This window comes from Anabrus simplex, chromosome 2 (genome assembly GCF_040414725.1).
Source record: "Anabrus simplex isolate iqAnaSimp1 chromosome 2, ASM4041472v1, whole genome shotgun sequence".
Taxonomy (NCBI): Eukaryota; Metazoa; Arthropoda; class Insecta; order Orthoptera; family Tettigoniidae; genus Anabrus; species Anabrus simplex.
The window spans coordinates 725,948,050-725,975,527 of NC_090266.1; the positions used below are offsets into that span (position 1 = coordinate 725,948,050).

The following is a 27,478-nucleotide window of genomic DNA, read 5'->3' on the forward strand; positions in this document are numbered from 1 at the left end:
CTCTGCTGTACAGCCTGGGGCAGAAGAGGACAGGAACTAATAGTAAGATGTGCCTGTATATTTGTGACCCGCACAAGTAAGCATTTCTACATTACTGCAGTACTTCCAATACATTCTCAGCATTTACTTGATGGGTACTGGAGTCTGTAGGGCACACCACATTACTAAATTTTGGTAAAAAGCTGTGTTTTTTCCTATCATTACAGTGATTTCTTATTCATATTTCAACCTTACCTGGGCGAAAACCCATATATGGGTTACCTGTCCGTATTCCTGCATTTGGAAACCCATATGTGGGCTTGCACAATACTTTGAAATGTTAACGACTCTCTGAGTTCAAACAGTTACACGAATAGTCAGCAGGTGACATTAGTTGAACTTCCAAATATTTTAAACCTGGATGCTGGCATTACAACTATGTTAGGCACATTTCTTATGTGCGAGTTCAGCTGAGTTCGGTGACTGCGCAATTGCAGAATATTGTGGTTTACATTATCCATTTCTTCACCCCTCTGCAGTTTTGTCAAAATGGTTGAAAAAACTAATCACAAGTGATTAGATTGAGACATTAGTTAATAATAATAATAATAATAATAATAATAATAATAATAATAATAATAATAATAATAATAATAAAAACAACACTATTTTTTACATCCCACTAACTACTTTTTGATAGTTTTTGGAGATGCCTACGTGCCAGAATTTTGTCCCGCAGGAATGGCTTTACATGCCAATAAAAACCACCGACACGAGGCTGACATATTTTAGCACCTTCAAATTCCACTGAACAGAGCCAGGATCAAACCTACCAAGCTGGGATCAGAAGGGCAGCACCTCAACTGTCTGAGCCACTCAGCCCAGTTCAATAGTTAATGAAAGTGGCAGCCGAGTGTCAGAATTATCATTTAGTAACAGTGAAGTTCAATTTCCCGAAATTTCTTCCAGCAGCAGTAGTGAAAGCGAGAGCAGCACAAGTGACTGTACAGACAATAGTGCACCTACACCTTGCTCTGCCTGGACAGATGTGAGTAGTTTTGATCCTGGTCTATCAACTACAATTACGAGGATGGTTTGAAAAGTTCTCGGAATCACCGCTAGATGTCAGTGCTAGAGCAATGAGGTTCCCGCGCAATAATCACACATCCTTTGCGAGCGAACACGTGCGCGTCAGTGCTCTAGCTGCAGGAGTGTGGTAGTGACGACTCTTTGTTGTTCCCGCGTAGTGATTTGTAACAATGGAAAAAACTGAGATTCGAGCAGTGATTAAATACTTTGTAAAGAAATGAAAGCAAAGGAAATTCATGCCGACTTTCAGAACACACTGGGGGACTCTGCTCCTTCATTTTCAACTGTTGCCAAGTGGACCAGCGAGTTTAAATTTGGTCGGGAGAGCTTGGATGATGATCCGCGTAGTGGACGGCCAAAAAGTGTTACGACCCCAGATTTTATCGCAAAAGTGCATAAAATGGTCATGGAGGATCGTCGACTGAAAGTGCGGGAGATTGCTGAAGCTGTAGGGATGTCTTCTGAACGGCTATATTATATTTTAACCGACGAATTGGGTATGAAAAAATTATCCGCAAGATGGGTGCCGCGGACAATAAACGCACCAGATTGGAAATGTCCAAACAAAGTCTGGCCCGTTTTCAGTGCAACCAACAAGATTTTTTGCGCCGGTTTGTGACTACAGATGAATCTTGGGTCCACTACTATACCTCAGAAACAAAACAGCAGTCAAAGCACTGGAAACATGCTGATTCACCACCACCAAAGAAAGCAAAGGCAGTGTGTTCGGCTGGAAAGGTCATGGCCTCAATTTTCTGGGATGCAAAAGGCATTCTGCTGATAGATTATCTTCCTACTGGCCAGACAATTACGGGGCAATACTATGCAAACCTCATAGACCAACTACAGGAAAAGATACGCGAAACAAGGCCTGGTTTGGCAAGGAAAAAATCATCTTTCATCAGGACAACGCTCCGCCGCACACAAGTGTTATTGCCATGGCAAAACTTCATGAACTGGGGTACGAATTGTTGCCACATCCACCTTATTCACCTGATTTGGCACCATCAGACTCTCAACTATTCCCCAAGCTGAAAATTTTCCTCGGTGGATGGAGATTTTCTACAAGGGAAGAACTGACAGCCGAATTGGAGAGGTATTTTGCAGGCCTGGAGGAATCTCATTTTCGAGATGGGATCGAGGCATTGGAACATCGATGGACCAAATGCATTAGTCTACAGGGAGACTATGTTGAAAAATAAAAGCAGTTCCACCGAGGTAAGATACTTAATTCTAGTACATTCCGAGAACTTTTCAAACCACCTACGTATAATATATATTCAGCAGGGGCCTATATTACCATCACATTTTGATCAAGATACTGATCCACTAAAGTGTCTTTTATTGGATGATGAGATTTATGAGATAATTATGAATGAAAATTGTGTTCAGGGAAACACAAATAAGAAAAAAACAACACCCTGGACTAAAAGTGCAAGAATTGCATCACAGTCTCCCCCAAGTGTTTGAGACATGAAAGCAGTTATTGATGTGGTGGTGATTATTATTATTATTATTATTATTATTATTATTATTATTATTATTATTATTATTATTATTACCTCAACGGCATCTACGGCGGAGGAGGTGGACTTCGGTACGATGGAGATGGCGGAAAGGGCAAACCCGTAGTGTCTGTACTCCAGTGGAGCGGCTGCGAAAGGCATCTGTCTCCACGTTAGAGGCGGCCTAATTTTGAACCTGGCAGTAGGTATAAAATGCCTTTGGGTGTGGCGAGCCCATCGTAACAATAGCCTATATGGACAAAGCAGATGTAGTGCCTCGGAAAAGGTTAGGGCGTCTCCTGCTAAAAGCGACGAGCAGCTCTTCAGGTGTGGAGGAACTGTGAGAAATGGGCAACCAGCACCAAACTACATCAAGATTGAAACAGTAAATGTCCTGACACTGACAGGTAAGACAGAAGAACTGGTTGACTTCATATTAGAAAAAGATATAGCCATACTTGTACTGTGCGAGACCAAGAAGAGGGGTACAGGGGAGATTCCTCTGAGAGGAGGATACAGGCTGTATTACAGCGGCAGACCTGAAGCAAAGATGGAGTGGCCATCATACTTAGAAAAGAAATCCAAGAATATGTGGAATATACAAAATACGTCAGCGATAGGATGATGGTGATGAGACTCCAGTTTGAAAATGGCGTGAAAGATCTATTTCAGTTGTATGCCCCACAAACTGGTTGCATAGATGAAAATCTAGAGGACTTCTTAGAGGAAGTGGAGAGACAGATAGAAGATAAGGAAGTGCTATTGATGGGAGATCTAAATGCACAAGTTGGAATGGAAAGACAAGGAAAGGAAGATGTTGTAGGGCCCTTTGGATATGGAAATGTAAACCCAGAAGGTGAGTTGTTGGTGGATTTATGCACGAGAAATCTGTTGGAAACACCTGGTTTAGGAAGAAGAACAGTCAGAAGATTACAAAGTATGGTTGGCGCGACAGACGAACAAAGATCATGATTGATTATATAATCATAGAGAAAGAACACCGGAAGAACCTTTTAGACATAACAGCCATGCCTGAAGAAGCCTTTGGTGGAGATCACAGAGTTGTGATAGGAAAATTGAAAGTGGGAAAGATTGAAAAACCCCCATTAAGGAGAGGGAAAAGAATTAAAGTATGGAAGATGAAGGAGAAAAGCATACAAGAAGAATTTCAAAGGGAAATAATACCCTTGGTACCCAGCACGGAGGTGGGGAATGTTGAAGATGAATGGAAAAGATTTAAGGAAGCACTGGTTGGATGTGCAGAAAAGGTATGTGGTAGAACGTCAGGAAATGTGAAAGACAAAGAGACACACTGCTGGAATGATAGGGTAAAGATTAAGATGAAGGAAAAGAAAATGGCGTGGAAAGCATGGAAAACATCTAGGACTGAAGAAAGTAGAAGAAAATATGTGGAGGCAAAGAATTTGGTCAAGAAAGTAGTGGAGGAAGGAAAGAGGAAAAGCTGGGCCTTATTCACACAGAAATTGAGAGATGATATGCAGGGCAGCAAGAAATTACTGTATGGTATCTTAACCCCTTAAGCAGGGAGCTCGGTACACACTAGCTCACTCTCAGGTGGGAAGCGATTTCCCTGATTGAAGAAAATATGTAATTACTTGATTAAAAACATTCTTAGACTAAAATGAACTATTGAAGGGCCAAAAGAGAAATATTTACTTGAATATAATGTATTTAATTCTTGAAAAATTATATTATTTTAATTTATCAATACTTTGTGCAAAAACGTACTAAGTGCTTTCACACTGTGATATCGAGATTGCTTCTTCCTAACAGCAAAGCTCTGGTTTTTGTTTATACAGTAACTTTCACCTGAATATTTTAGGCAGTTTACTATCAATCTCTGCCTGGAAATAAATGTTTCTGTATATGTAAATTGTAGATTTACAAAGTGTACATATACTTAAAAGATGTGCACTGGAATAAATTATAATACTCACAAAATTTTCTGTTATGTTGGTTAGCGCTTTCGAGGGATCAAGTTTATATAGCCTCCCTACAATTACTAAGTGACATAAACGGACTACATTACACTACAATACAGGTAATATTTACAGTATTTACAGTCTTCACAGTGTTATGTCTTTTACAGCTGTTCATTATGATACACACGGAAGCTGGTCATGTTATGTAACCTGTCTCGCCTCCGCATAATTTATATAATTCCATTCCGAAACGTGATTGTTTTCTTGTTATGTAAACTTTCCACCCTAGCGACCTTTCCCATAGCAAGAGGTTCTCAACAATTGACATTTTGGCATCAGGTGTATATGCTTCCGAAAATGTTGCTAACAGGTGGTCAAATACTGGATTTATCTCATATATTTTTGGAGGAAGTTGTGCCTTATTCACCTCATTGTCAGAGATATGTATAAAGCTGTGGAGGAAATAATAATAATAATAATAATAATAATAATAATAATAATAATAATGTTATTGGCTTCACGTCCCACTAACTACTTTTACGGTTTTCGGAGACACTGAGGTGCCGGAATTTAGTCCCGCAGGAGTTCTTTTGCATGCCAGTAAATCTGCTTACAATAGGCCGACGTATTTGAGCACCTTCAAATACCACCGGTCTGAGCCAGAATCGAACCTGCCAAGTTGGGGTCAGGAAGCCGGCCAGGCCACTCAGTCTGGTGAGAAAAAAATCTCTTCTGTGCCATCAGCTCATAGAAAATAGGCGTAGTGAACAAGCGATTGCGAGAAATAGTGTTCTAATTTAGGTTTCTGTACAATCCCCTGCGGACAGAATGGCCATAAGAAGTTTTATTTCGTCCTTATTTGTTTGGACACAGTCTTGATCTCGATTCTTTCCTTTCGTCTTACTAAACTGGGTTTTGTGTGCGATTTCCTGCTCGGCACCTTTTGTCTGTTCAGCTATGTTCTGGCATATCTCGTCATAAAAAGTAATTAAAATATTTCGCTCAGTTTTGCTTTCCCAAAAAACACTACTTTTACATCACGATGGAAATTTGGATCAAAGCGGGAATTTCTTTGTCCATTTTCAGTATAAGTTGATGAAGAACATGCAACGGTTGGATTGTAATCAGTATTATCGTCACAACTGTCACTGTCATGATCGCTACCTGAACTGGAATCGAACATGTGTTGTCTCTTTTGCGCCTGCAGCACTTATTCCAGGTAATTTCCTGTCACTTACGAATTCCCCTTCGGCAGAACTTACTTCACTAATATCACAATTCTCCCCACTAAATTCCAACATTTCATGTATCATGACCCGTAAATCATCTTCCTCTAACAGTGGAGGCCGGTAATTCGTTATAGATATTTTAGCGGAAAAAATGTAAGACCTGGTCTCAGCAGTTTGGACGGAAATCATAAAATATTACGGACGCGTACGATAATAAAATTTTGTGTAACTCGCGATAAACACACACTCCAGTCATGAAGGAAGGGGATAATAAATCAGGTCACAGTTCTAAAATGCCATCAGAGAGGTCTTTTCAGTGTCATAATCTCTTGAAATCCCTTCAACAGCAATATTATTACATCCAAGGGACGATTAGGCGATGAGCTAAAGCTTCAGCGCGGAGCTATTAGGCCTTAGGTCGTTCTTGCCTGGACGTCAGTTGCGTTCTTTATGTTGCAACTCATGGATGACACATTGGTGTTGGGAGAACATAGTTGAAAAAATTCACATCGGAGGGCAGACTCATCTGAAATACGCTGCTGAAAAGAAAATACACCTCTGCAGGCAGGCAAGTGAGAAAAAAATATATCATTTGAATCGGCGGATATATCCGCGTTCCCCACCGAGCAAGCGACTTGTAGCCGCGGATCTCGCCGCATCGTCCACCCGACGGGTTAAGAAACAAAAAGAGAGTTCAAGTAAACACCAGATTTGTGAGGGATGAAGGTGGCATAATATTAACAAAGCCAGAAGAAATAAGAAATAGATGGAGAGAGTATTTTAAGAAGTTGACGAACATAAGAACTGATGACAGTCATTCAACTGACGACCAGGAAAGGCAATTAGTTGATGAAGAAATGGATAAAGAAATTACAATGAATGAAATTGAAATGGCAGTAAGAAAGATGAAGAATGGAAAAACTGCTGGAATAGATGAAATTTCAGTGGAGATGATAAAGGCAGCTGGAGCTGTAGGTCTGCAGTGGACATATCGGGTTCTCAGGAGAGAATAAGGAGGTCCCTGAGGATTGGGAAAAAGGAATAATCATCCCAATTTTCAAGAAAGGCAATAAAGTTTTGAAGAACTACAGGTGAATTACTCTAATATCCCATGTTGCTAAGATAATGGAAAGGATAATGAAAAGTAGAATAAGGTTGAGGGCTGAGAATCAGATACAGGAAAATCAGTTTGGTTTCAGAAGTGGAAGGTCAACAATAGAGCCCATTTTCATTATGAGACAACTAATGGAAAAGCAATGGGAGTATGGGAATGATATGGTGATGACATTCATTGACATTGAAAAGGCATATGACAGTGTCCCCAGGACTAGAGTTTGGAACAGTCTAGTGCAAAAAGGAATTGGACAGGGATTAATAAAGATTATCATGGCATTGTACAAGGAATGTTGTAGTTGCGTGCAAACACAAGTTGGCAGGACAAGTTGGTTCAAAATAACTAGTGGGCTGAGACAGGGAAGTGTTCTATCACCAACCCTGTTTACAATAGAAATGGATGACATCATGAGAACAGCAGAAGTAGCATATGGAGGAAGAGCAACGAACATGTTATTTGCAGATGATATTGTGATTTGGGCAAAAGAGGACATGAATGTTAAAGAACAGTTGGATGTGGTGAATGGGAATATCGAAGAATGTGGTTTGAAAATAAGTATAGAAAAGAGTAAAACTCTTGTTGTGACTGGAGGGGAGAAAGAAGGGAAAGGTCAGATTTGACTTGCAGACAAGCCCCTGGAAGTAGTGGAAACGTTCAAATACCTGGGGAGTGAATTGATGGAGAATGCTCAACTGGATGCTGAGATTAGTAAGAGGATTCAAGCTGGAAGTTGTTTCTATTATAGTGTAAGAAACATGTTATGGGACAAATATGTGCCATTGGAAGCAAAGGATACTACGTACAAGATGTATTACGTACCCATAACAACTTACGGAGCAGAAACTTGGACAATGACAAAGAAGGATGAGAGTCGACTACAGGCATCTGAAATGAAGTTCCTGAGAAGTATGATACAGAAGAGTAGAAGAGACAAAATAAGGAATGAGAAAATCAGGGAAGAAATTGGAGTGGAAAAAATGAAGGGTAGAATAGAGAGAAGCCGATTAAGATGGTTTGGGCACGTAAAGCGAATGAGTGACGAAAGAATGCCAAAAAAGGTGATGGAAATGCAAATGCAAGGAAGGAGAGGCCGTGGACGACCACGATTGAGATGGAAGGATACAATCCAACGCAATATTATAGAATGAAACCTGGACTGGGACACAGTGTTGGAGGAGGAGTGGTGGAAGGACTGAAGAAAGTGGAGAGGAACCATGTTTGCCCCTACCCAGCTACAGCTGGACAAAGGGAAATGATGATGATGATGATGATGATGATTATTATTATTATTATTATCCTCTCTTCTTGTAATTAGTCAGTGAACTATGATTACAGTGATAAACTTACAATAACAATTTCATAAACTACATTATACTGGTAAAATTTTTCAGTGACACTTGTGCTGTTTTAGCAGTAACTAATTTTCACAAAATAATAAAAATTTGTTCCTGGAGCTGCCCACGAAGGGTTAATGCTTCCTTGCACCATCTCAAAGTACAGTTTTATACTTTTCAGTAATAACAATAGTAATGGTTTGACATGAAATAATTCCTTAAATAAACACCTTAATACAAATTTATCTCTGATTCCTATCAAAGAAAGCTCAGTTATTTGCCTGTAAAGGACATTACCTGAACAACACTACCATACTGGACCTTGGAGCCAAGAACTTTCTTGTTTTCACTCTCATTTTGCTTTTTCTCAATTTCAGCTGCATGCTGGAAAGAGAGAAAAAATAATCACGCTAACAGTATAGACCCTCACAAAATGATTAATACTGTATGAAGTCTAAAACACATGAAGATGCTTGTTTAAAGGGGCCTAACATCTAGGTCATTGGCCCTAGTCAAAAATAGTCAAAGAGAAACCAGTCCATGAATGAACAGCAGGCTGCAACATTTAATTTCTACTGCTTGCATATTTCAGTCCGTATTTAATACCACCAATTTGATCTACCTGTCAAACTAAGCCTTCTGTTGGTTTCATTCAGTACCTAACTGTCTCTAGCACCTATGGGCCAGGAGTACACACTCATGTGTATCACACAGAAACTTGAGTCTGACTGGAATATTCCAATATTTTGCTTTCAAGCCAAAACATCCCAGATCTTTCATTGAATTCTAAAACAAACACAGATAACAACAGGAAAAATAGAGAGAGATTTTTATATTATGCAATCAACACCGCTTTCTGGTTCTGAATTGGGGGCAGGTTTCACTTGGACAAGTCTTTACACAATATTAGATACACAGTATTTATACAGACATGGAAACTATTCTTTAGGAAGAATTTCCCCCTTAATTCAGGTTCCATTAACTGTCCTTTCCTCAATATCAAGAAACTAACATGTACATAAACACCATGTTACTAAGAAAAGGAGCAAGCTGGGGTTTCAGTGACTTCTGCACTTACAGCAACAAAATTACAACACAAACATTACAAACACACGCATACGTTCATAATTTAAAACCAGCTGATACCACAGCACGGATGTGCCATTGCAAGTGGTTTCTGTCTTCAGTGACCGAAGGTTCAAATCGAACCTCACCTTGTGTTGTTTACAGACGAGAAGTGATTCCACCTAACTGGGCACATCAACACTCAACACCAACACATGCTATTGATGTTCTGAAAATCCACACTGTATCGACTAAATTCCTCTTTATGATAGGAAAATCCAAGTAATCCAAGTTTGGTATGCGGTTAAGTGCAACATGCATGATCGGTCTGATATTTTTACGAGGATACAGTGAATGGACGGTGGTAATGAAATGTCATTCTCACTCCATTTTTCAGTTTGTTAATGGAAGAAGAAAAATCACATGCTTGGTATCAACAAGATTCCGCAACTGTTCATACAGCAGATGAGTCCACGATTACAACTACAGAAGTGTTTGATGATAAGAGTGATCAGAGCTAGTTTATTGCCTCCCGCTCCGCTGATATAAAAGTCTGTGTTTTTTGTTTGTGTGGCACCCTGAAGGACAAAGTGTACCAAACAAATCCATGCACACTGGTGGGTCAATCAGTGGACCTTTTTCACTCATGTGTATGTGTGAATGGAAATGTCTCTTGGAGTTTCATCATGATAATTATTTAAGGAGATTAATTTTGAATTATTTATTCAAGGTGTTGTAAATATTTGTATATAAACATCACTAGGTTTAGCTTGAAGTTGGTTATTATTTTAGAAAATAAGTGTTATATACTTAAGGTGTATTTCTTGTATATATTGTTTTAGTAAATCATCTATAACTGGGCAAATAACCCGTTGATGTTAAATATCTATCTATCTATCTATCTATCTATCTATCTATCTATCTATCTATCTATCTATCTAAGAACTTTCAAGGTATACATATACAGTATGTTCAAAATAGCACTTTTGGCCTAAATTTGCCATTTTTATTTTTTAGTGCTATATGCAAGCCTGAACTCTGTACTTTGAGGAAATGTATGGTTCATACGGCTAGAGCAACTAGAAATGCATTTAAATTGGGTTTAAATGGAGTGGTGCGTGCCTCTTTCTGACAAGGAGAGGGCATGGCCTCAGTTCGTACTAGTTTACTGGTTTCCGGTTGGCAGGCAACTGGTTTATAGTATAAATTGAGGAGTTGGATGCACTAACAGCGTAAGTAGACTTACGTTATTTTGAGAAACAGAAGCTTGAAGTTTATAAATGTTCTGAGTTAAAAGTAATATTAGGAATCAACCTGAATTTAATTTAAGGACATTTAAAAGAGCCCGGAAATGTATTTCCCAAATAATTTGATTGATCTGTTTGCTAATAAGAAAGACAGAGTTATTTAAAATTTCATTTTATACGCTGTTATTGCATGAAGAGCAGGAATATTATATTTTGCCATACACCAGTATTGATCAGGGAGTTAGGAAAGCATGATCGCCCACTATAGAGGAACAAAAGTGGCAGTTTATCCCACCTCAGTTCTCCAAAATGTCTAAACTTACTAAAATCAAGAACAAATTCCTAAAAAGAACAAAAAATTTGTCAACTAAGGTAAAACCATTAAGTTTATTTTTTATTTAATATTCACCTTTTTCGTTCTTTTTGCGTAAAGGGTCAAGAGAATTTTGTTACAGTGCTCTCTCCAACTATGGTATTAGGCTATGGTAATTGCCCCCTCCCCTTCCCCAACAAATAGTTGAAATGTTATTAAATTAATAAAATTCTTTTCTGAACAACATTTATTCCTATTTTAATTTACAAAATGATTCTCTAAACCTAAAAGAAAAGAAAAGGAACAAAAACAGATCACAAAGTATATAATTGGGATTTAGACATTGTGTCTCTTACTTATTTGAAATACTCAAATGCATCATTGAGCAAAACCAGGATGATTCATCTTCACATGCTGCATTAGCAGACTCTAGGGAATCATTACACACATACATAACTTTCTCATACCACTCAACATTTTCAGTTTTTAAGTATTTCATTAGTGAAATAACATCAACCATTTTGTCTGCTTTTACACCACACTTTCTTACATCATGTAGCCTCAAATCATTAAAACTGAGAAAGCTATCATTCCTCTTTAAGGAGGTAAATGGCACATAGTTAGGAGTGTAGAACTGTGACTGTGATACAACACCATTATGGTAATAAAGTCACACAAACTTCTGTATCATGAATCTGTTGCTTTTAGCAGAGGGCATTCTTAGAAACATAGGTCAAAGTGCTGATGCCCAGTCTTTTATTAAATGTGACGCCACAAAACCTTCTCTTCCACTCGCTGACATCTTCTCCAGCCAGAGAACTGGCGGCAGCTGAACGTGCCACTCGTGAAGCATGCCTCATGCAATAACAGCGTAGCGCATGGTACCAGTTTTCGTGAGCTCCTGACCTCTAGCGGCATCCTAGCGAACTAAGACCTGGACTGGGTTGTAGTGAAGGGACCAGGAAATCTGAAAACAGTATTCATGCAATAACAGCGTAAGTCTACTTACGCTGTTATTGCATCTAGCTCCTCAATTGTCATTTACAGATGGCTCTTTTGTTACAGTAATATTGTGTTTTAAAATAGTGATGTGTTCTCAGTCTTTTATTCATTATCTTTGGTAAACAATAATGACCGTTTCCTTGGTAACTTGATTGGGTAAAATACTTGCATGCCTCGCTTGGGAGTGATTCATTTGATCATGGACAACAGTATCAGTCTCTTGATACTGGTAAAGTGCTTGACATTGAAAATATGCCAAAGAACTATGTAGGTTGCAAGAAACACTCACATGATGATAAAGAATAGGCATCTGATTTAGCAAAACATTGAGCCGTGTGGAGCTAAAAAAAAAATTTGCTTGTTCAAAGGAAACCAGAGGGTTAGAATATGTTGATTTCTATGGAGATGAGGTCTCGAAAATCTACAAGTGTGTAGCTGAATCTGATCCATATAACGGTAAAACAATAAATAAGCTGGAATGTGTTGGACACTATCAAAAGCATTTAGGCACAGCCTACCGTAAACTGGCTCAGGAAAAGAAATTGGGAGGGAAAGGGAAACTGACTCGAGCACTGATTGATAATTGCCAAAACTACTTTGGCATAGCCCTGCATTCTGCTGCAAAAAAAAAAAAAGATGAGGAAAGCCATATGGGCAACTATTATCTGACAGCCACTAAGGTGAGGCCAACATGTCACAGGCGTCCCAAAGGGAAGGACAGCTGGTGTTCATACCAGTGAGCCAAAGGCAATAATCAGTTCGACCACTACAAATGTAAACCTGGTATACCATTAGAAGTTCTCCATGCTGTGAAACCCGTATATGAGAGACTTTGTGGCCCAAACATGCTGTCCAAATGTCTTGATGGTTTGACACAAAATAACAACGAATCAATCAATTTAAATCTAAGAATTTAATTTTTGTCCGTATTGAACTGAGAATGGAAGATGGAAAACTTAAAAGGGTCCACCTTTTCAATACAAATAAATGTTATAGTTTATTTACAACATATATTTACACTTGGAACTAGTTTCGACACTGTTTGGCGTCATCTTCAGCCAAAATGTGGGAAATAGGCTAGCATGTAGACATTTATATTACAAGGTGTTACATTAGTGTGATTAAATGAGAGAACATGAAGACGCGAAGTACAATGTCAGTTTCCAAGTGGTCCTGAAGGGTGAGTCGAACTTGTATAAACATGAGATAACATAATCACATAATGTTTTATTGTTCAAGTGATTATGTTATCTCATGTTTATACAAGTTCGACTCACCCTTCAGGACCACTTTGAAACTGACATTGTACTTCGCGTCTTCATGTTCTCTCATTTAATCACACTAATGTAACACCTTGTAATATAAATGTCTACATGCTAGCCTATTTCCCACATTTTGGCTGAAGATGACGCCAAACAGCGTCGAAACTAGTTCCAAGTGTAAATATATGTTGTAAATAAACTATAACATTTAATTTGTATTGAAAAGGTGGACCTTTTTAGGTTTCCTATCTTCCGAATCATTCAATGGATTGATATGGTGACAATGTTCAAAGGAGACATACGTCGGGCTCGCTACACTGAAAATAGGCATTATGGATGCTGTTTTGCACTTCAACTGCAGCAACAAAGTAGAACTAGAGGTTCTGAAAGGAATGAAGATTGTACCTGGAAAATGTAGTCTGACTGGAGTTTTCGAAGTAGATGAGCTCCGTCTACGTTGGAGTAAAACCAACCTACACCCGAACAAAAAACAGCGCAGAAAGTACCTAAGGGGAAGGAGAAAGTTGCAAGAGGATAAAAATCTTGAAAAGGAGGGCCCGACCTATGGAGCAGAGGAATTCTAAGGTTCAAAGTTGAACAGGGACTTAATGTTACTGCCAACTTTCAACCCTTGTTTTCAAAGATTTAAGAAATTACTGCAACTTCCTGCATTTAAAATCAAATAACGGCAGTATAAATTGAGCTAGGAAGTCTGTTTGTATGTCAAATGAAAGATCATAAACTAGAGCACGTCGTGAATCTCCGTTGTTCAAATGTATGTTAAAAACAGAGAGGAAAGAGTTGATTGTAAAGTAATATATTGTAAAAAATTTACATTTTATAGGAAACAAAATATAAATACAAAATAATATTTCAACAATCATTTTTCTAAACTTCGCTCCAGCTCGAAAGTTTAAGGTGTAAGATAAAAACTTCGTCCAGTGGAGCGTTATCAGGAAACGTGCCGATAACGCTGGCAGCATTTCCTCGCTGGATAGCAATTCCAATCTGCTGCCTCAGGAATTCTCTTGAAGAGGAGTCTCCAGTGATTGCTGTTAGTTGTATGCCTATATCTGAAATCAGACTTTTAGCCTCTTGACACCACGTCCTCATCGTTTCGACTGCAAATACCACGCAGATGTAGTTGTTCGTTACTGCTCTGAATTTTGCCCTTTCATTGCGCACGGCCAATTCTGCAGCAGAACCAGCAGCCTTGCCAGAGTGAGGCAAATGAGATGGTGATAATGTAATGTGGCATCCCACAGGAGAGATCTGCTTTTGATCCATGGAACTAAAGTCAGACCATCACGGAGTTTTCCGTCTGGGTTCTAATAATAATAATGTTATTTGCTTTATGTCCCACTAACTACTTTTTACGGTTTTCAGAGACGCCGAGGTGCCGGAATTTAGTCCCACGGGAGTTCTTTTACGTGCCAGTAAATCTACCGACACAAGCTGACGTATTTGAGCACCTTCAAATACCACCAGTCTGAGCCAGGATCGAACCTGCCAAGTTGGGGTCAGAAGGCCAGCGCCTCAACCATCTGAGCCACTCAGCCCGGCCCACTTGGTTCTAGGACAGAAGGGACATCGACAGATGTAAAAGCCCTTTTGATAATGTCATTAATTGAACAGTGACTTGAAAATCGACCAACACTCTTGGGGAAACTTAAAGCATGGCGGCCATAAACGTCGACTTCCGTTCCACATATGCACTTATGTGACTGCCATATTTTGCAACCAAGACGTAAGCCGATTGCGATTTTAAACGACATGTTATCCATAAGTATGCCCACATTGGGTGACGGAAAAACCTTAAGTCATGAGCCTGCTTGTTTTTCCTGGAAAGCAAGATGTCGTGCCTCAATCAATTTCTGTTGGACATGACAAAATCAAAGAATCGAAAATTTCACGGGTGTTTATCATATCCCAACTTCTTTTTTAATCCAGGGATGCTGGAGGTCTCAAGTTATTCATCATGATATTCCAGTAATATCATGCGTCAACCAGATGGCATATCTCGACATTATCACCGTAATCAGAGAACAGAGACTTGATAAAGTCAGATACTCCATGAGCGGAAGCAAAAAAAGCGGGAATGGAAATATCACTTAATCTACAAATTCGAGGCCTCCAAATCTTATTGGTAAACACACCAGGGTCCAGTTATTTTTCTCAAACAGTATATTTAGTAGAGACTCGAGACAACTTCTTGTCAAATCATCAGCCTGAGCAAGAATGATTCTGCTTCATAATATTATGTACAGAAGTATCAACAAACTAGTGCAGGAATCATAAAAATCCATTAATAATTGACACTTCTAGGAGGTTTGAAAATTGTACGCATTTTTACATTTAAAAAAATATTTTACAAGTGTGTAAACATTATCTGAGGAATTTACAACTGTTAATCCTTCAGTACAATAGCAGCAGAACTGTAGAAGAAACTTCAGCTACACAGGTTCAAAACTGTGGATCTTTTTAACTAAACATATATGTATACCTCGACCTCATGAATGTAAGATACCGGTATTCTCAGTGAAATATATAAATGTGTGTATGTAAATGTCTCTGGATGCAGTTTAATCATGACAACTGTTCAAGGAGATTCATTTTTATTTATTTATTGTGTTGTAAATATGTGTATATAAACACCTCTAGGTTTATCTTATACTTGGTTATTATTTTAGGAAATTAGTGTTATATAATTTAAGGTGTATTTGTTGTACATATTGTTTTATTCAATCATCTATAATTGGGAAAATAATTTGTTGATGATAAATATCTATCTAAGAACTTAAGGAAAACGACATACAGATTGCAATAAGAAATATTACAGTAGCTGAACTCAATTGTGTCAATCGAAGTGGATTCACCAGTAACAATGCCTGTTTAGCTGTGGAAGAACGATGTTTACAGCATCTACGGTATTTAGTTTCTAATACTGTATATACAGATTTACAGATTTAAGAAGCAAAGACAGAGTACAGGCTGGCTGTGGCCAGGTAGGTCGCAGGTGTGTGGGGGTAAGCCAGCCAGCCAGCCTTGGTTCAGCCACGTGCAAATGGTCAGGTTTTATACAGAAAACTCTGTATTAATTGTGTGGAAATTATGCCAGACTTCGTTGAACATGAACTAGATAATGACAATGATACTAATTTCAGCTTTGGTGACATGATTTAGAAAACATTACTGGAGAAGCAGTTAGTTCAAGTGACAAAAAGCGAAGGAGATGAATGGGTATTTTCCTGTACGGTCGAGGGAGGAGTCAGATAAGTGGATTGCAAGCAACAACGACCTGCACATAAAACCTTATAGATACACTGATGAAATATTGGGTGTTCAAACAGACACACAATTAACTGAAGTGGTATGAGTAACAGTTCCATCACATGTTGGACGTAGCTATTTATAATAGCCTGGTCTTTCGGAAAGGCCCAAATGTGGGGAAGAGAATGACATTTTCCAATTTCCGTCTTGCGGTAGAGTGTGGCCTGACAGAACCCTGTGCCACACCCCATCTATGCAGAGAGTAAAAAAATCAACGAAGTCCTCATCCTTTAGGCTAAAACAGAGACATTTCATCTCCAAGATTCCATTAACAGACAATAAAAAATATGCAAACCGGCGATATGTGTTGTGTCGAGGAAGAGGTGTTAGGAAAGACATTAGAACATGCGGTGCCCCCAGAAATATATCCTTGTGCTTCAACCTTTGTTTCGAGGCATAGCATACTAAACTCCCCACGTAACGTTAAGACACAAATACATTTTATTATTATTTGAAGAAAAGCATCTTTTTCAAAAAAAATATTCAGTGAAATTTAAGGACTGTCTGATCAAAATAATTTGTAATAAATCTGTGTCCATATTGTGCGATGGCCATTTTCTGCTCAACGATAATTTGTTGTCCGTTACGGGGAACAGGTTAATTAATATAAAGCCAAATAATTTATTAATTTGTGATATCCATGAGTGCAATGTGTCCTTCTGCAATACCTTTTATCTTTCACTTGTTTCTATTTTTTCACCATAAAAAATTGCATATCATACCAGTTAGCTAACAGTATAAACCAGGGTCGGCCAACTGGCTGGTGTGTGGTGTAAGAGGGCTAGTGTGACGTCGGAGAGCCCATGTGACGTATGAGCGCAGAAGGTGGGGAGACGCTGTCGTAGAGTGAGACGAAGGGACAGCCTCGCTTTGTAGTAAACACGTGCAGTGCCATACGTAGTGGTACAGTACAGAAGTATGGATGAACCGGGCACATCACAGTGCGACAAGCTACCTACCCCTCCGATCTCTTTATCTTTATGGGAAGATTATTATTTATTTGTTGAAAATGATAGGAATGCTATAGCTAAATGTTTAGTTTGTAGAAAAGAGCTACAGTATGTAAAAATATATAATTTAGAACGCCACTACAGTTTGTGTCACCCTGCAGATTATGATCGCTATCAAGGCGAGGATAGGGTACGTGTAATTACAGAACTAAAAGGTAAATTATATAACCCTGTCGAGCATTCGATCAGTGAGTCAGCAGTTCGACTGAGTTGTATGTATGTATGTTCAGTCTTCAGCCCTAAGGCTGGTTGGATCCTCAACAGCTCCGTCATCAGCTGTCACAGATGGCCTAGGCAACACTGAAGAGGCGTACTAGGGAAATAAGGAGTGAGGTAGTTTCCCGTTGCTTTCCTCAATGAGCCAGAAGTTGCTATTACATATCAGTCTGCCAAGCCCACTGAAATGCATGCACCAACCGACCCTGTGAGCAACATTTGCACACCATTCATAGCAGGGACTGGCTGCAGAAGGAATGGCATCACTAGCATCGCTCATACCTCAGTCACTTTCATATTGTCAAAGCCGAGTATAAGACAGAGACAGATCAATGAAAGTAACAAAATTACTCTAGCCCATATAGTGCATTGTAAACACTAGGTCCTGCCAGCAAGGGCAAAATAAAATTTCATATTTAATTACAAAGAAACTTAAACCGTTCAGTGATGGTGAATTCGTAAAGGAATGTCTAATTCTAGCAGGTGAGGAGTTTTGTCCAAACATCATTGAAGAGTTCAAAGCTACCAGCTTGTCCACGCACACAGTGTCGAGAAGAATTCAAGACCTATCTGATGATGTCCACCTACAATTATTAGAACTGACAAAAAACTTCCGGGCATACTCCTTAACAATTGACGAGAGCACAGATATTTCTGACACGGCCCAACTAGCCGTTTTCATACGAGGGGTTGACGAAAATCTTACAATTTGGGAGGAACTACTGGATTTAGTGCCTATGAAGAATACCACGAAAGGCATCGACATTTTCAACTGCATTGTAAGTGTTGTTGAAAATGCTTCCTTGCCATGGAACAAACTAGTTTCAATAGCAACAGATGGTGCACCTTCTATGGTAGGACGCAATTCTGGAGTAGTTGGGCTCATAATACAAAAAATGAAGACTCTCAATATAGCTCACACATTTGTTCCAATTCACTGTATCATACATTTAGAAAATGTATGTGCAAAAAGCAGTGAACTGAACAATGTAATGACCGCAGTGGTTAGAATTACTAACCTCATAAGATCAAGGGCCCTACGTCATCGGTAATTCAAGGAATTCCAAGCAGAAAGTGACAGTGAACTTGGTGATTTGCCTTATCATTGTGCTGTTCGCTGGCTTAGTCGAGGCAAAGTACTCGATGCGTTTTTTCAACTATGACAAGATATAGCTACATTTATGGAGCAACAAAATGTGCCAGTCCCCGAACTACAAGATCGCAGGTGGATTTTTGTGACCTCGCATTTCTAGCAGATTTAACAGGTCATTTGAACATTCTGAATGTTTCTCTCCAGGGAAAGGGTTTAATAATTACAAAAATGTTTGATAGAGTGAAATCGTTTAAATTAAAATTGTATCTGTGGGAGCATCAGTTCATGAACAGAACTATTCCACATTTTCAAAAACTGCTTACAGTGTTTGAATGTGCTACGGCTGAGGATATTGATAGGTATGTCAAAATTATTAAAAAAACCTTTATTTGGAATTTGATTCTAGATTTAACAATTTGTAGTGTCTGAAAACTGATTTTCAACTTTTATCCACGCCATATTCAGTTGTTGCAGATAACATTGATCCAGACCTACAATTATAGTTAATAGATTTACAGTGTGATAGAGAACTAAGAGATAAATTTGTAAATAAGAAGGATTTGTGTGACTTTTATAGACATTTTTCACAAAAAAAGGTTTCCCCGATTGCATAGGTTTGCAGCAAGAATGTTGAGTATTTTCGGTTCTACGTATGCCTGTGAACGACTCTTTTTTTATTTTAAAAACAACTAGAACCTAAACAGAGAAGCCAGTTGTCAGATCACAATTTGAAGTGTGCTCTTAAACTTAGTGTTTCTCAAACATTAACTCCAAATATTGAAAAACTAGTCAACGAAAAAAGACTACAAAAATCAAGGAAACCCACGAGTGGCAACTGAGTAAATATATCATGAGGTAAAACGTATGTTTTGAGTTTATAGAATACTCTTTGTACTATTTTTGTTGTAAAACTGTACTGTTTCTTACTATAAACACTCTTTTTACAGTGCATGATATTGTAAAACACAGCAATTTTTTGTTCAATATTGGTTCCGAAGATGCACCGACAGAAAACAAGTATAGTTTGTATATGTAGAAATGAACTTGCTTTATAACTCTTAAGTTACGTTACAATAAAATATGCAGAGAGAAATATGTACTACACATACCGCTTTGTACCTGCAGCCCTTGGGCCTCCCCCTACGAATGACGTTGTGTTTCCCCTCGCCCCTCTAGCCTTCACTTCTCAGTTACAGTACTAAGCAATTCGTTTCGCAGCCCGAGCAGAGTGTGTGACGTGTTACCTGACATCACACGTACACGCAGTTGGCTGACCCTGGTATAAACCATAGATAACAGGAAAGAGTTCTTTGTAAAATCTACTACCAACTTCTTGCTATACATGTAAAACTTTTAGGAAAAGACTCAAAACAAACAAAGAAACTACACAATAAAATTCAGCAAACTCAGTCGTCAAAATTACCAGTGTTTCGCCCCAGTGCGGCATGGACTCATCAGTTGGATACCGCACCTACGCAAGACACTGGCTGGCTAGTATGCAGGTAATGACACAACTGCAAGCTATACATGTGATAAGCACAATGCAGTGCCGACGTACTAAGGGAGAACTGCATCTGCACTTGCTATATATGCTCTCCTGGGCTAGCATGACCAAAAATATGGCTTCCGATTGAGGTAGCGAAATAAAATTCACGAAACTCACTCATCAAAATTACCAGTGTTTTGCCCCAGTGCGGCATGGGCTCATCAGTTGGATACCGCACCTTCCCAAGACACTGACCGGCTAGCACGCCGGTAGCGACACCACTGCAAGCTATACATGTGATAAGCACAATGCAGACACGTGCTAGGGGAAAATTGCATCTCCACTTGCTATACATGCCCTCCTGGGATAGCATGACTTACCTCAATCGGAAGCCATATTTTTGATCAAAGAAACTACACTATTAATCAAACTACACCTCTGCCAATAATTTACCAGCAACCAGTTTGATTTTAAACTAAGATTGTAAAAGGAATGAAAATTGAAGCAAACATTGGTATATTTATAAAGCACAACAATATATATCAAAATGACTTACATGTAATCGTTTCAGGAGACCAGCATCAGTGCCAGAGCTTGCACTTTGTTTAGCAGCCTTCCAAAACTGTTTCTGAGCTGAGTAACGGTTCATGGGGCATATTTTAAATAGGCAATCTAGGAAAGGGAAAAAAAGATCACTCAATGACAATTTAAAAAAACCCTATAATATCAAAGCCAAGAGAAGCAACAAATCTCACATAGAAGACATTCCTAAAAACAAAAACCACTTAACACCGTTGCACTCCCTAAGCAATAGTGAGATGGCTGCAATATATTCCAATCAAGTATTGACTTTGTAAACATTAATGTCAGCAATCCTACACATAACATCTAAATGCTGGAGTGACAAATCAACACTGGGTTTCACTTAATATATCTGTTGTACAGCTCCTGTTTCTTTACTTTTACACAATAAAAATGTTGGGGAAAAATGAATAGCAATGGAAAAAAATACCTTAGAATAACTTATAAATATACCATACATACATTAAAGAATGGGAAATATGATGCATTAATTATATAAAATTGTATACAACACATGTTTAACGAATTCAAAAATGTTTAATTTGTGTACATGATTCATAAGTTCACAGTATGAACATCAGGCCTCAACAAAAATGAAAGTTCATTCAGGAAGGATGGAGCAATAGTAGAAGAGATACTTGTGCTGAAATAAATCCTTTCAAAAACACAGTAAGAAAAAAATCATGTGCACCATCTGTAGAGAGTTTATACAAAAGCATGTGAGCATGCATTAAAGACAGTTACTGAAAAACTTGAAGGATTTAGCGACCGAATTGAAGTTGGTAAAACTACACAACATTATTCATCATAGAACCTAAATAAATCAAACATGAGTTTTGTCTGTACTTTGGTCATAATTTCATCATTTAAAAAATGTATATGTGTGTGTCAGTTGCATCCACAATATGAAGAAAACGCCATTTTTTACTAAATTTCCATCATGTCTGTATGAATGTACTGTCTGTGCGTGTAATGAGGAATGAGTTAAAGAGAATTTCAAGAAAATTGGAATTTAAGGACAGGAGAGAAAGCACAACAATCTAGGCCACGAATTCTTTTATTCAAGCTGGGTGAAACAGCAGTTTAAGGAAAGGTCTGGAAAATAAAAGTTGTAGGAAATTTTATATTTTTAAAATGTATTTCCTGCATTCTAATGTTGTTGATGTTAATCTTCCCGGAGAATCCATTGCAACAAAGAGAGGAGGAATAGTGAATTATGATCTTCCAAACATCATGCATATTTATCATAGCAGGAAGGTTCCTAGTCCAGATAGTTGAACGCATAGTCTGTTTTAAAGTGGGCCAAAAGCGGATAACGGCATGTAGCGTGATTAAGGGGAATTACCTTGCCGAGTGGAACAGCCTGTCTGAATATTGGCAGGGAAGAGTTGAGAAGTTTCAAAGCAACCTTTTTTTTATCTTGTCTTTCATCTGGATCATTCATATTCTGATAACTACTAGTAACACACTGGTTTCTATTATGGGGACCAAAACAGGAAATGTCAAGTTTTCCATTCATATTAGGAGTTTGTACATAACATGCATTTTTGTCATACAAGGAATGATATAAGAGATTTTTTTTTTTTTTTTTTTTTTTTTTTTTTTTTTTTTTTTTTTTTGTAAGTTGCTTTACGTCACACAGATATAGATAGGTCTTATGGTGATGATGGGACAGGATAGGGCTAGGAGAGGGAAGGAAGCAACCATGGTCTCAATTAAGTTACAGCCCCAGCATTTGCCTGCTGTGAAACTGGAAACCACGGAAAACCATCTTCAGGGCTGTCGTGGGGTTCGAACCCACTATCTCCCGAATACTGGATACTGGCTGCACGTAAGCGACTGCAGCTATTGAGGTTGGTATAACAGAGATACTCATGATTATTACATTTTCCACAAACTTGCAAATATCTTCAGAAATATTTATATCTGAAAACTGTACAGAACAAAATGTATAACATCTGCAATTAAGTTATTGATATCTATTTTTTATTACGCATTTATTGTACAGGCTACGATAACAGAAATGTTCACAAATTAGGACTTTTTTTTATTATGAAGCTCATTAATGCAGAGCATCGCTAACGCGGAAATACCGCTCATACACCTCTGTATTTTTTAACAGTTAGCATACGCTGCTGTCCTTGAAGGTAAGATTTAATTCCCAAATCTGGCAGAAATTTTAGATTGGCAAAAAATGTACGTGCAGCTCACCTCCATTGGGAGTATACTTGAAAAAACGCTGCACCACCTCAAGACGAGGCCACAAATTTACATTTCCTGTTCAGTTGTCGTGGTTATGAGTTAACTCGCAATGATGGTCACTGCTGTCAAGATTGCTATTACAGGGTGCAAGAATGCATGGTCATCAGCCCATAATGATACAGAAAATATGATCATCAAAATAAGGAAAATATGAAGAAGAAAAGCGAGCCATGAAAAGAGAAACATATGAAAGACACTGCTGACCTCAAGTGCACCAATATTGCCTGATTCTAAAGAAAACTAACTGCAATGGCTTACAATGACATAACCGATAAAATTGAACAATAACTTAAACCGGCAGTTGTTAATTGAGGTGTGCTCACTCTCTTCTGCTGCCACTCAGTTCCAATAGCTGGCATCAGTGCTACAAATATATAAACACTAACCCAGCACCGATGGATATAACAGCCATTGAGTAAGTTTTCAGGCTGTAACAGAATTAAAATATGACTCGCATCCTACAATTTCCTTCATTCAAAGCAGAGGTGGCCAGGAATGTCACACCTGTGCAGCACACTGATATGCAGTGGAATGAACTGCCCTCATGTTTGTACATTAAGGTTAACACCCCTCCGGAACTGCTCCTCCCAGCGTGACAGACTCGGCTAGATATTCAGGAGGGGAATACTGCTCTTTCTCCCCACCGATTAACAACAGTACGACACCTCAGCCATCTAGTCGTAGCAGTCATCCTTTACGAGTCCAAAAATTTCACACGGCACATTACTTTATTAATATAGTATTATTTTGTGGTTTGTATGTCATATACAATAAACGAATACAAATCCATACAATATATCCTTGTTTGAGAAAACCTCCAACAATATTTAACAAAATATCACATACGAAATGCTATTCTATTTTATAAAAGCTTTGTCGAAGAAATGATGAAACCAATGTCCTGCACAAACGTACAACACACAGACAAGCGCAAGCTGTTTCCCAAGCTTTCGTCAGATAATCATGCAAGCAACCGTGGCTTCTAAAGTTTCATTTCAGAGAAAAACCTCTCACAAACATTTGTTGAACCACATATTCATAGAACTTTAGCAGCCTCGTAATGGAGGCATGGAAAGTCAACTCGCGGGAAATGTTCATAAAAGTCTTTCGTACTTTTTGATGAGGATGAACTTATTGCAAAGGCGTACAGTAGACTGGAAATCGATAACTTCTATCTGCAAGTGAACAGAAGCATCATCGACTGAAACAATGAATGGTCTCGCACATGTTTCTAGAAGAGGATATAGAATAGCACATTCACAAACAGAGTCCAACACTGGAAAATGTGCTGCGTTCCAGCACGTGAGCTGGCATTCCCAAAGTACAAGTTTTCTACTGAACGCTTCCACTTTTTCAACCATATCGGATATTACATTGTTTTCACCTTGCATAGCAACATTGAGAGCAGTCATAATATCAACTAGAAGCGCAAGAATCTTCTAATTTTTACTCGTGTTTGTTTTTCTCATTTAAGAAGTTAACTATTGGGAGTATCTGTTTAAAACCTTACCGGGGCTAAGCCAACGAATGTCGCTGTGGTACATGTCATCATACTCTTCGTTTCCTTCTCCCAGAAATTTCAACAACTTCCATGACATCTCCTAACTTAGCTGACTTTGCACAAAGCGCCTGTTGGTGCAAATTGCAATGCATGCCGGGCAACGTAATCTCATTGAGCCTAAGTTTATGTCATAACAGGCAATGTATCTTTTTTGCTGCCTCGCATTGCCGGTGCACTATTCATTGTAACCGATACCAATTTATCCAAATCCAAACCGACTGCATCAATAACATTTTCTTCACCTCTAAGGTGGTGTTGTTAATGGACACCATGTCTAAAAGGTCCTCTGTAACGCGGAGGTTACTGTCCACTCCTCAGAAAACAATAACTAACTGTGCAGTATCCATTATATCTGTGGACTCATAGCCAAGGTGATTAAAAAGGCGACGAAATCCTTCACCGCATTAATTAATTGTCGATGTACATCACTAACCATGGCACAGATACGTGCCACTGTTTGGAGTGAAAGACTGACATTTTCAAACTTGCTGGCTTCTGTGGGGCAGAGAAGTTTTGCTATGTCAACCAAGCACTCTTTCACCATCTGCAAATGGCTTTCCCAATCTCACTATTTTTATGCTATGTTGTAACTAGCTCTTAATCAACAAATTAATCTAAAAAGCCACCTAATCGATACTTTATTTCTTTTGCCTTTGGCAAACTTAAAAATACATTAACAAACACAGTACATGTTTCGACCACTGAGTGGTCATCTTCAGCTGTATATAAAAAATCTTAGATGATAACATTTAAAAGCAAGCATATTGGATCTTAAAACTATATCCCATGGGAATCCAAAAACTATTGTTCTAGATGCTTTAAATGAAATGGAAGATGGGGGAGGGGGGTTGGGGGTAAGGAGATTTATGTGAATGATACTTAAATTACAGTATCGTTTACAATTGTGTTTAAAAACTTAAATGATGAAAAATATATTTAAAATATTTAAAAGCGTCTATGGTAAAATTCTTTTTGATAACATTAGGTGGCATGAATAAAAAGTTCGTGTTTGTAATAATCTTCAGGCATTTGTGAGAAAAATAATAACTTAATTAAAATTCGCGTCTGTGGTGATGTTAAAACACTTTGTTTTTAATAAACATACTTTAAAATATTCTAAAGTGTCCATGGTAAGGCACTTATTCAAAAACACTTGTGCTTGAATGAAAGTTTTTGTCATATGCACCAGTCTTCATGTATTTATTGTTTATATTTAATAACTTCCTTGAGTGATATTCTTGTGGTTAAAAGGCCGTGTCGACTGTTTAACTTCCGAGAATTGCTCTTCGGAATGTGATAAAAGAAATTGTGTTAGTCGTTTAACTTGCTAAAACCCTGTGGTGGCTTCTGTTATATAAAATGGCGATCTGATTCGGGCAGCTTGCCTCGCGATCTGTAACCAGCAGGAGATCGTAATATATTAAAATATGACATATGATAAAAGTAAAAAGCTCCGAATTCTAAATAGATAGCGGGAAGATATTTATATTGAAATAATAACATTAAGTTGTTTATTAGACCACCTAATCAATACAAAATCGTCTTGGATGATTTACATAAATTTGTTAGCTAATAGTGGTACATGTTTCGCCTTCCCTGAAGGCATCATCAGCCATAGTCTTAACCTTAAATTAAAAATAAGCGTCTAAATAACATGTAGTAATGAAATGAATTTTAAAATCTTGAAGAGATTTGAAGTAAAATAACATTAAAAATAACAATGATGGTTTGAAAATACAATGTGATGAGATATAATAGTGGAAGTATTAACAAAATTAACATTAGAAGGCTGCTAAAATAAGTACAATGGATAAAACAACAGATTGTTATACAACAAGTAGTAAGATTGCATAAAAGTAAAGTTGATAGTCTGGCGGTTATAATTAGACGATGGCGAGAAATCGTATATAATCAAAGTAAAGAAGAGAGAATAAAAGTCAAAGTTAGTCGAGAGATCTGAAGTTAATCATGATCTTGACTTTTATTCTGGATTGTATGTATTTTTTGCACTTTTTACAGGTATAATTGGTAGTTTGATTCACTTACCCGAACGATAGGATGGTCAACTTCTACGTGAAGCTTCTCCCATGCAGTAGCTATATGTGTACCAAATTCTATGTTTGTAGCTGTCACATATGTGTCCGAAAAGTAATTCATTGTGGGAAAACCTTACCTTACTAAAATTCACCGTATTCAACCTTTCTAACTCAATCTTACCCATAAATAGATGAGATATGAGAACACATCATAGGACCAGCCATTTAGACCATTATATATGGTAGGCCTACAATCCTTTTTGTCGATACGTACCTTTTAGAGCAGTTAATCTTCAAATGAAGGTAAAAATTCATATACTTTCATATGTCGATCTATATTTATTCACTGAAGTCTATTTGTAGTGATCCAGAAAGGGTGTGCGTGCCTTTGTAATTAATACTTTACAAATTGATAATGACTCTCAGCAGGAGGGCGTCTGCTATTTTAATCAGTACTCCCCACATCGACTTTAATTGGCAGTAGGAATGGGGTCTTTATCCAACTCCTGTGTACCATTATAATGAATATTTTCCTTCTCGATTTGACTGGCAGAAGGCTAGGGAGCATGCAATTTTTTTTTTCAAAACTCCTTTAGCCGATTGTGTTTGGTAGTAGGCAAGGGTGCTCGCCATTATAAAAAAATATACCCATCTAAAATATGCTTGATGTTGGACATAGTGGCCTGCTATTATAATGGAAACTCACCAACTCAGTGTGAGTGGCAGTAAGCTGACTGGCATTAGGAGAAGGGGCCTGTCATTATATTGATTACAGCACAACTCAATTTTGACTGGCTGTAGGCAAGGTGCCTGCAATTAT

The 27,478-nt window shown here is 38.2% G+C and overlaps 1 protein-coding gene across 5 annotated transcripts in view; it reads right to left on the minus strand.

Annotated features, from left to right (window-relative positions):
- The window catches only part of Itpr (Inositol 1,4,5,-trisphosphate receptor), a 1,013,977-nt gene that overhangs the window by 946,013 nt on the left and 40,486 nt on the right, over positions 1 to 27,478 (minus strand). For all 5 annotated transcript variants that reach the window (XM_067141353.2, XM_067141352.2, XM_067141351.2 and 2 more), the window contains exons 4-5: positions 20,774 to 20,889; positions 8,491 to 8,577 (exon numbers count right to left, since the gene is read on the minus strand). In XM_067141353.2, the coding sequence (XP_066997454.1) occupies positions 8,491 to 8,577; positions 20,774 to 20,889 (203 nt within the window). The remainder of the gene's footprint in view (positions 1 to 8,490; positions 8,578 to 20,773; positions 20,890 to 27,478) is intronic.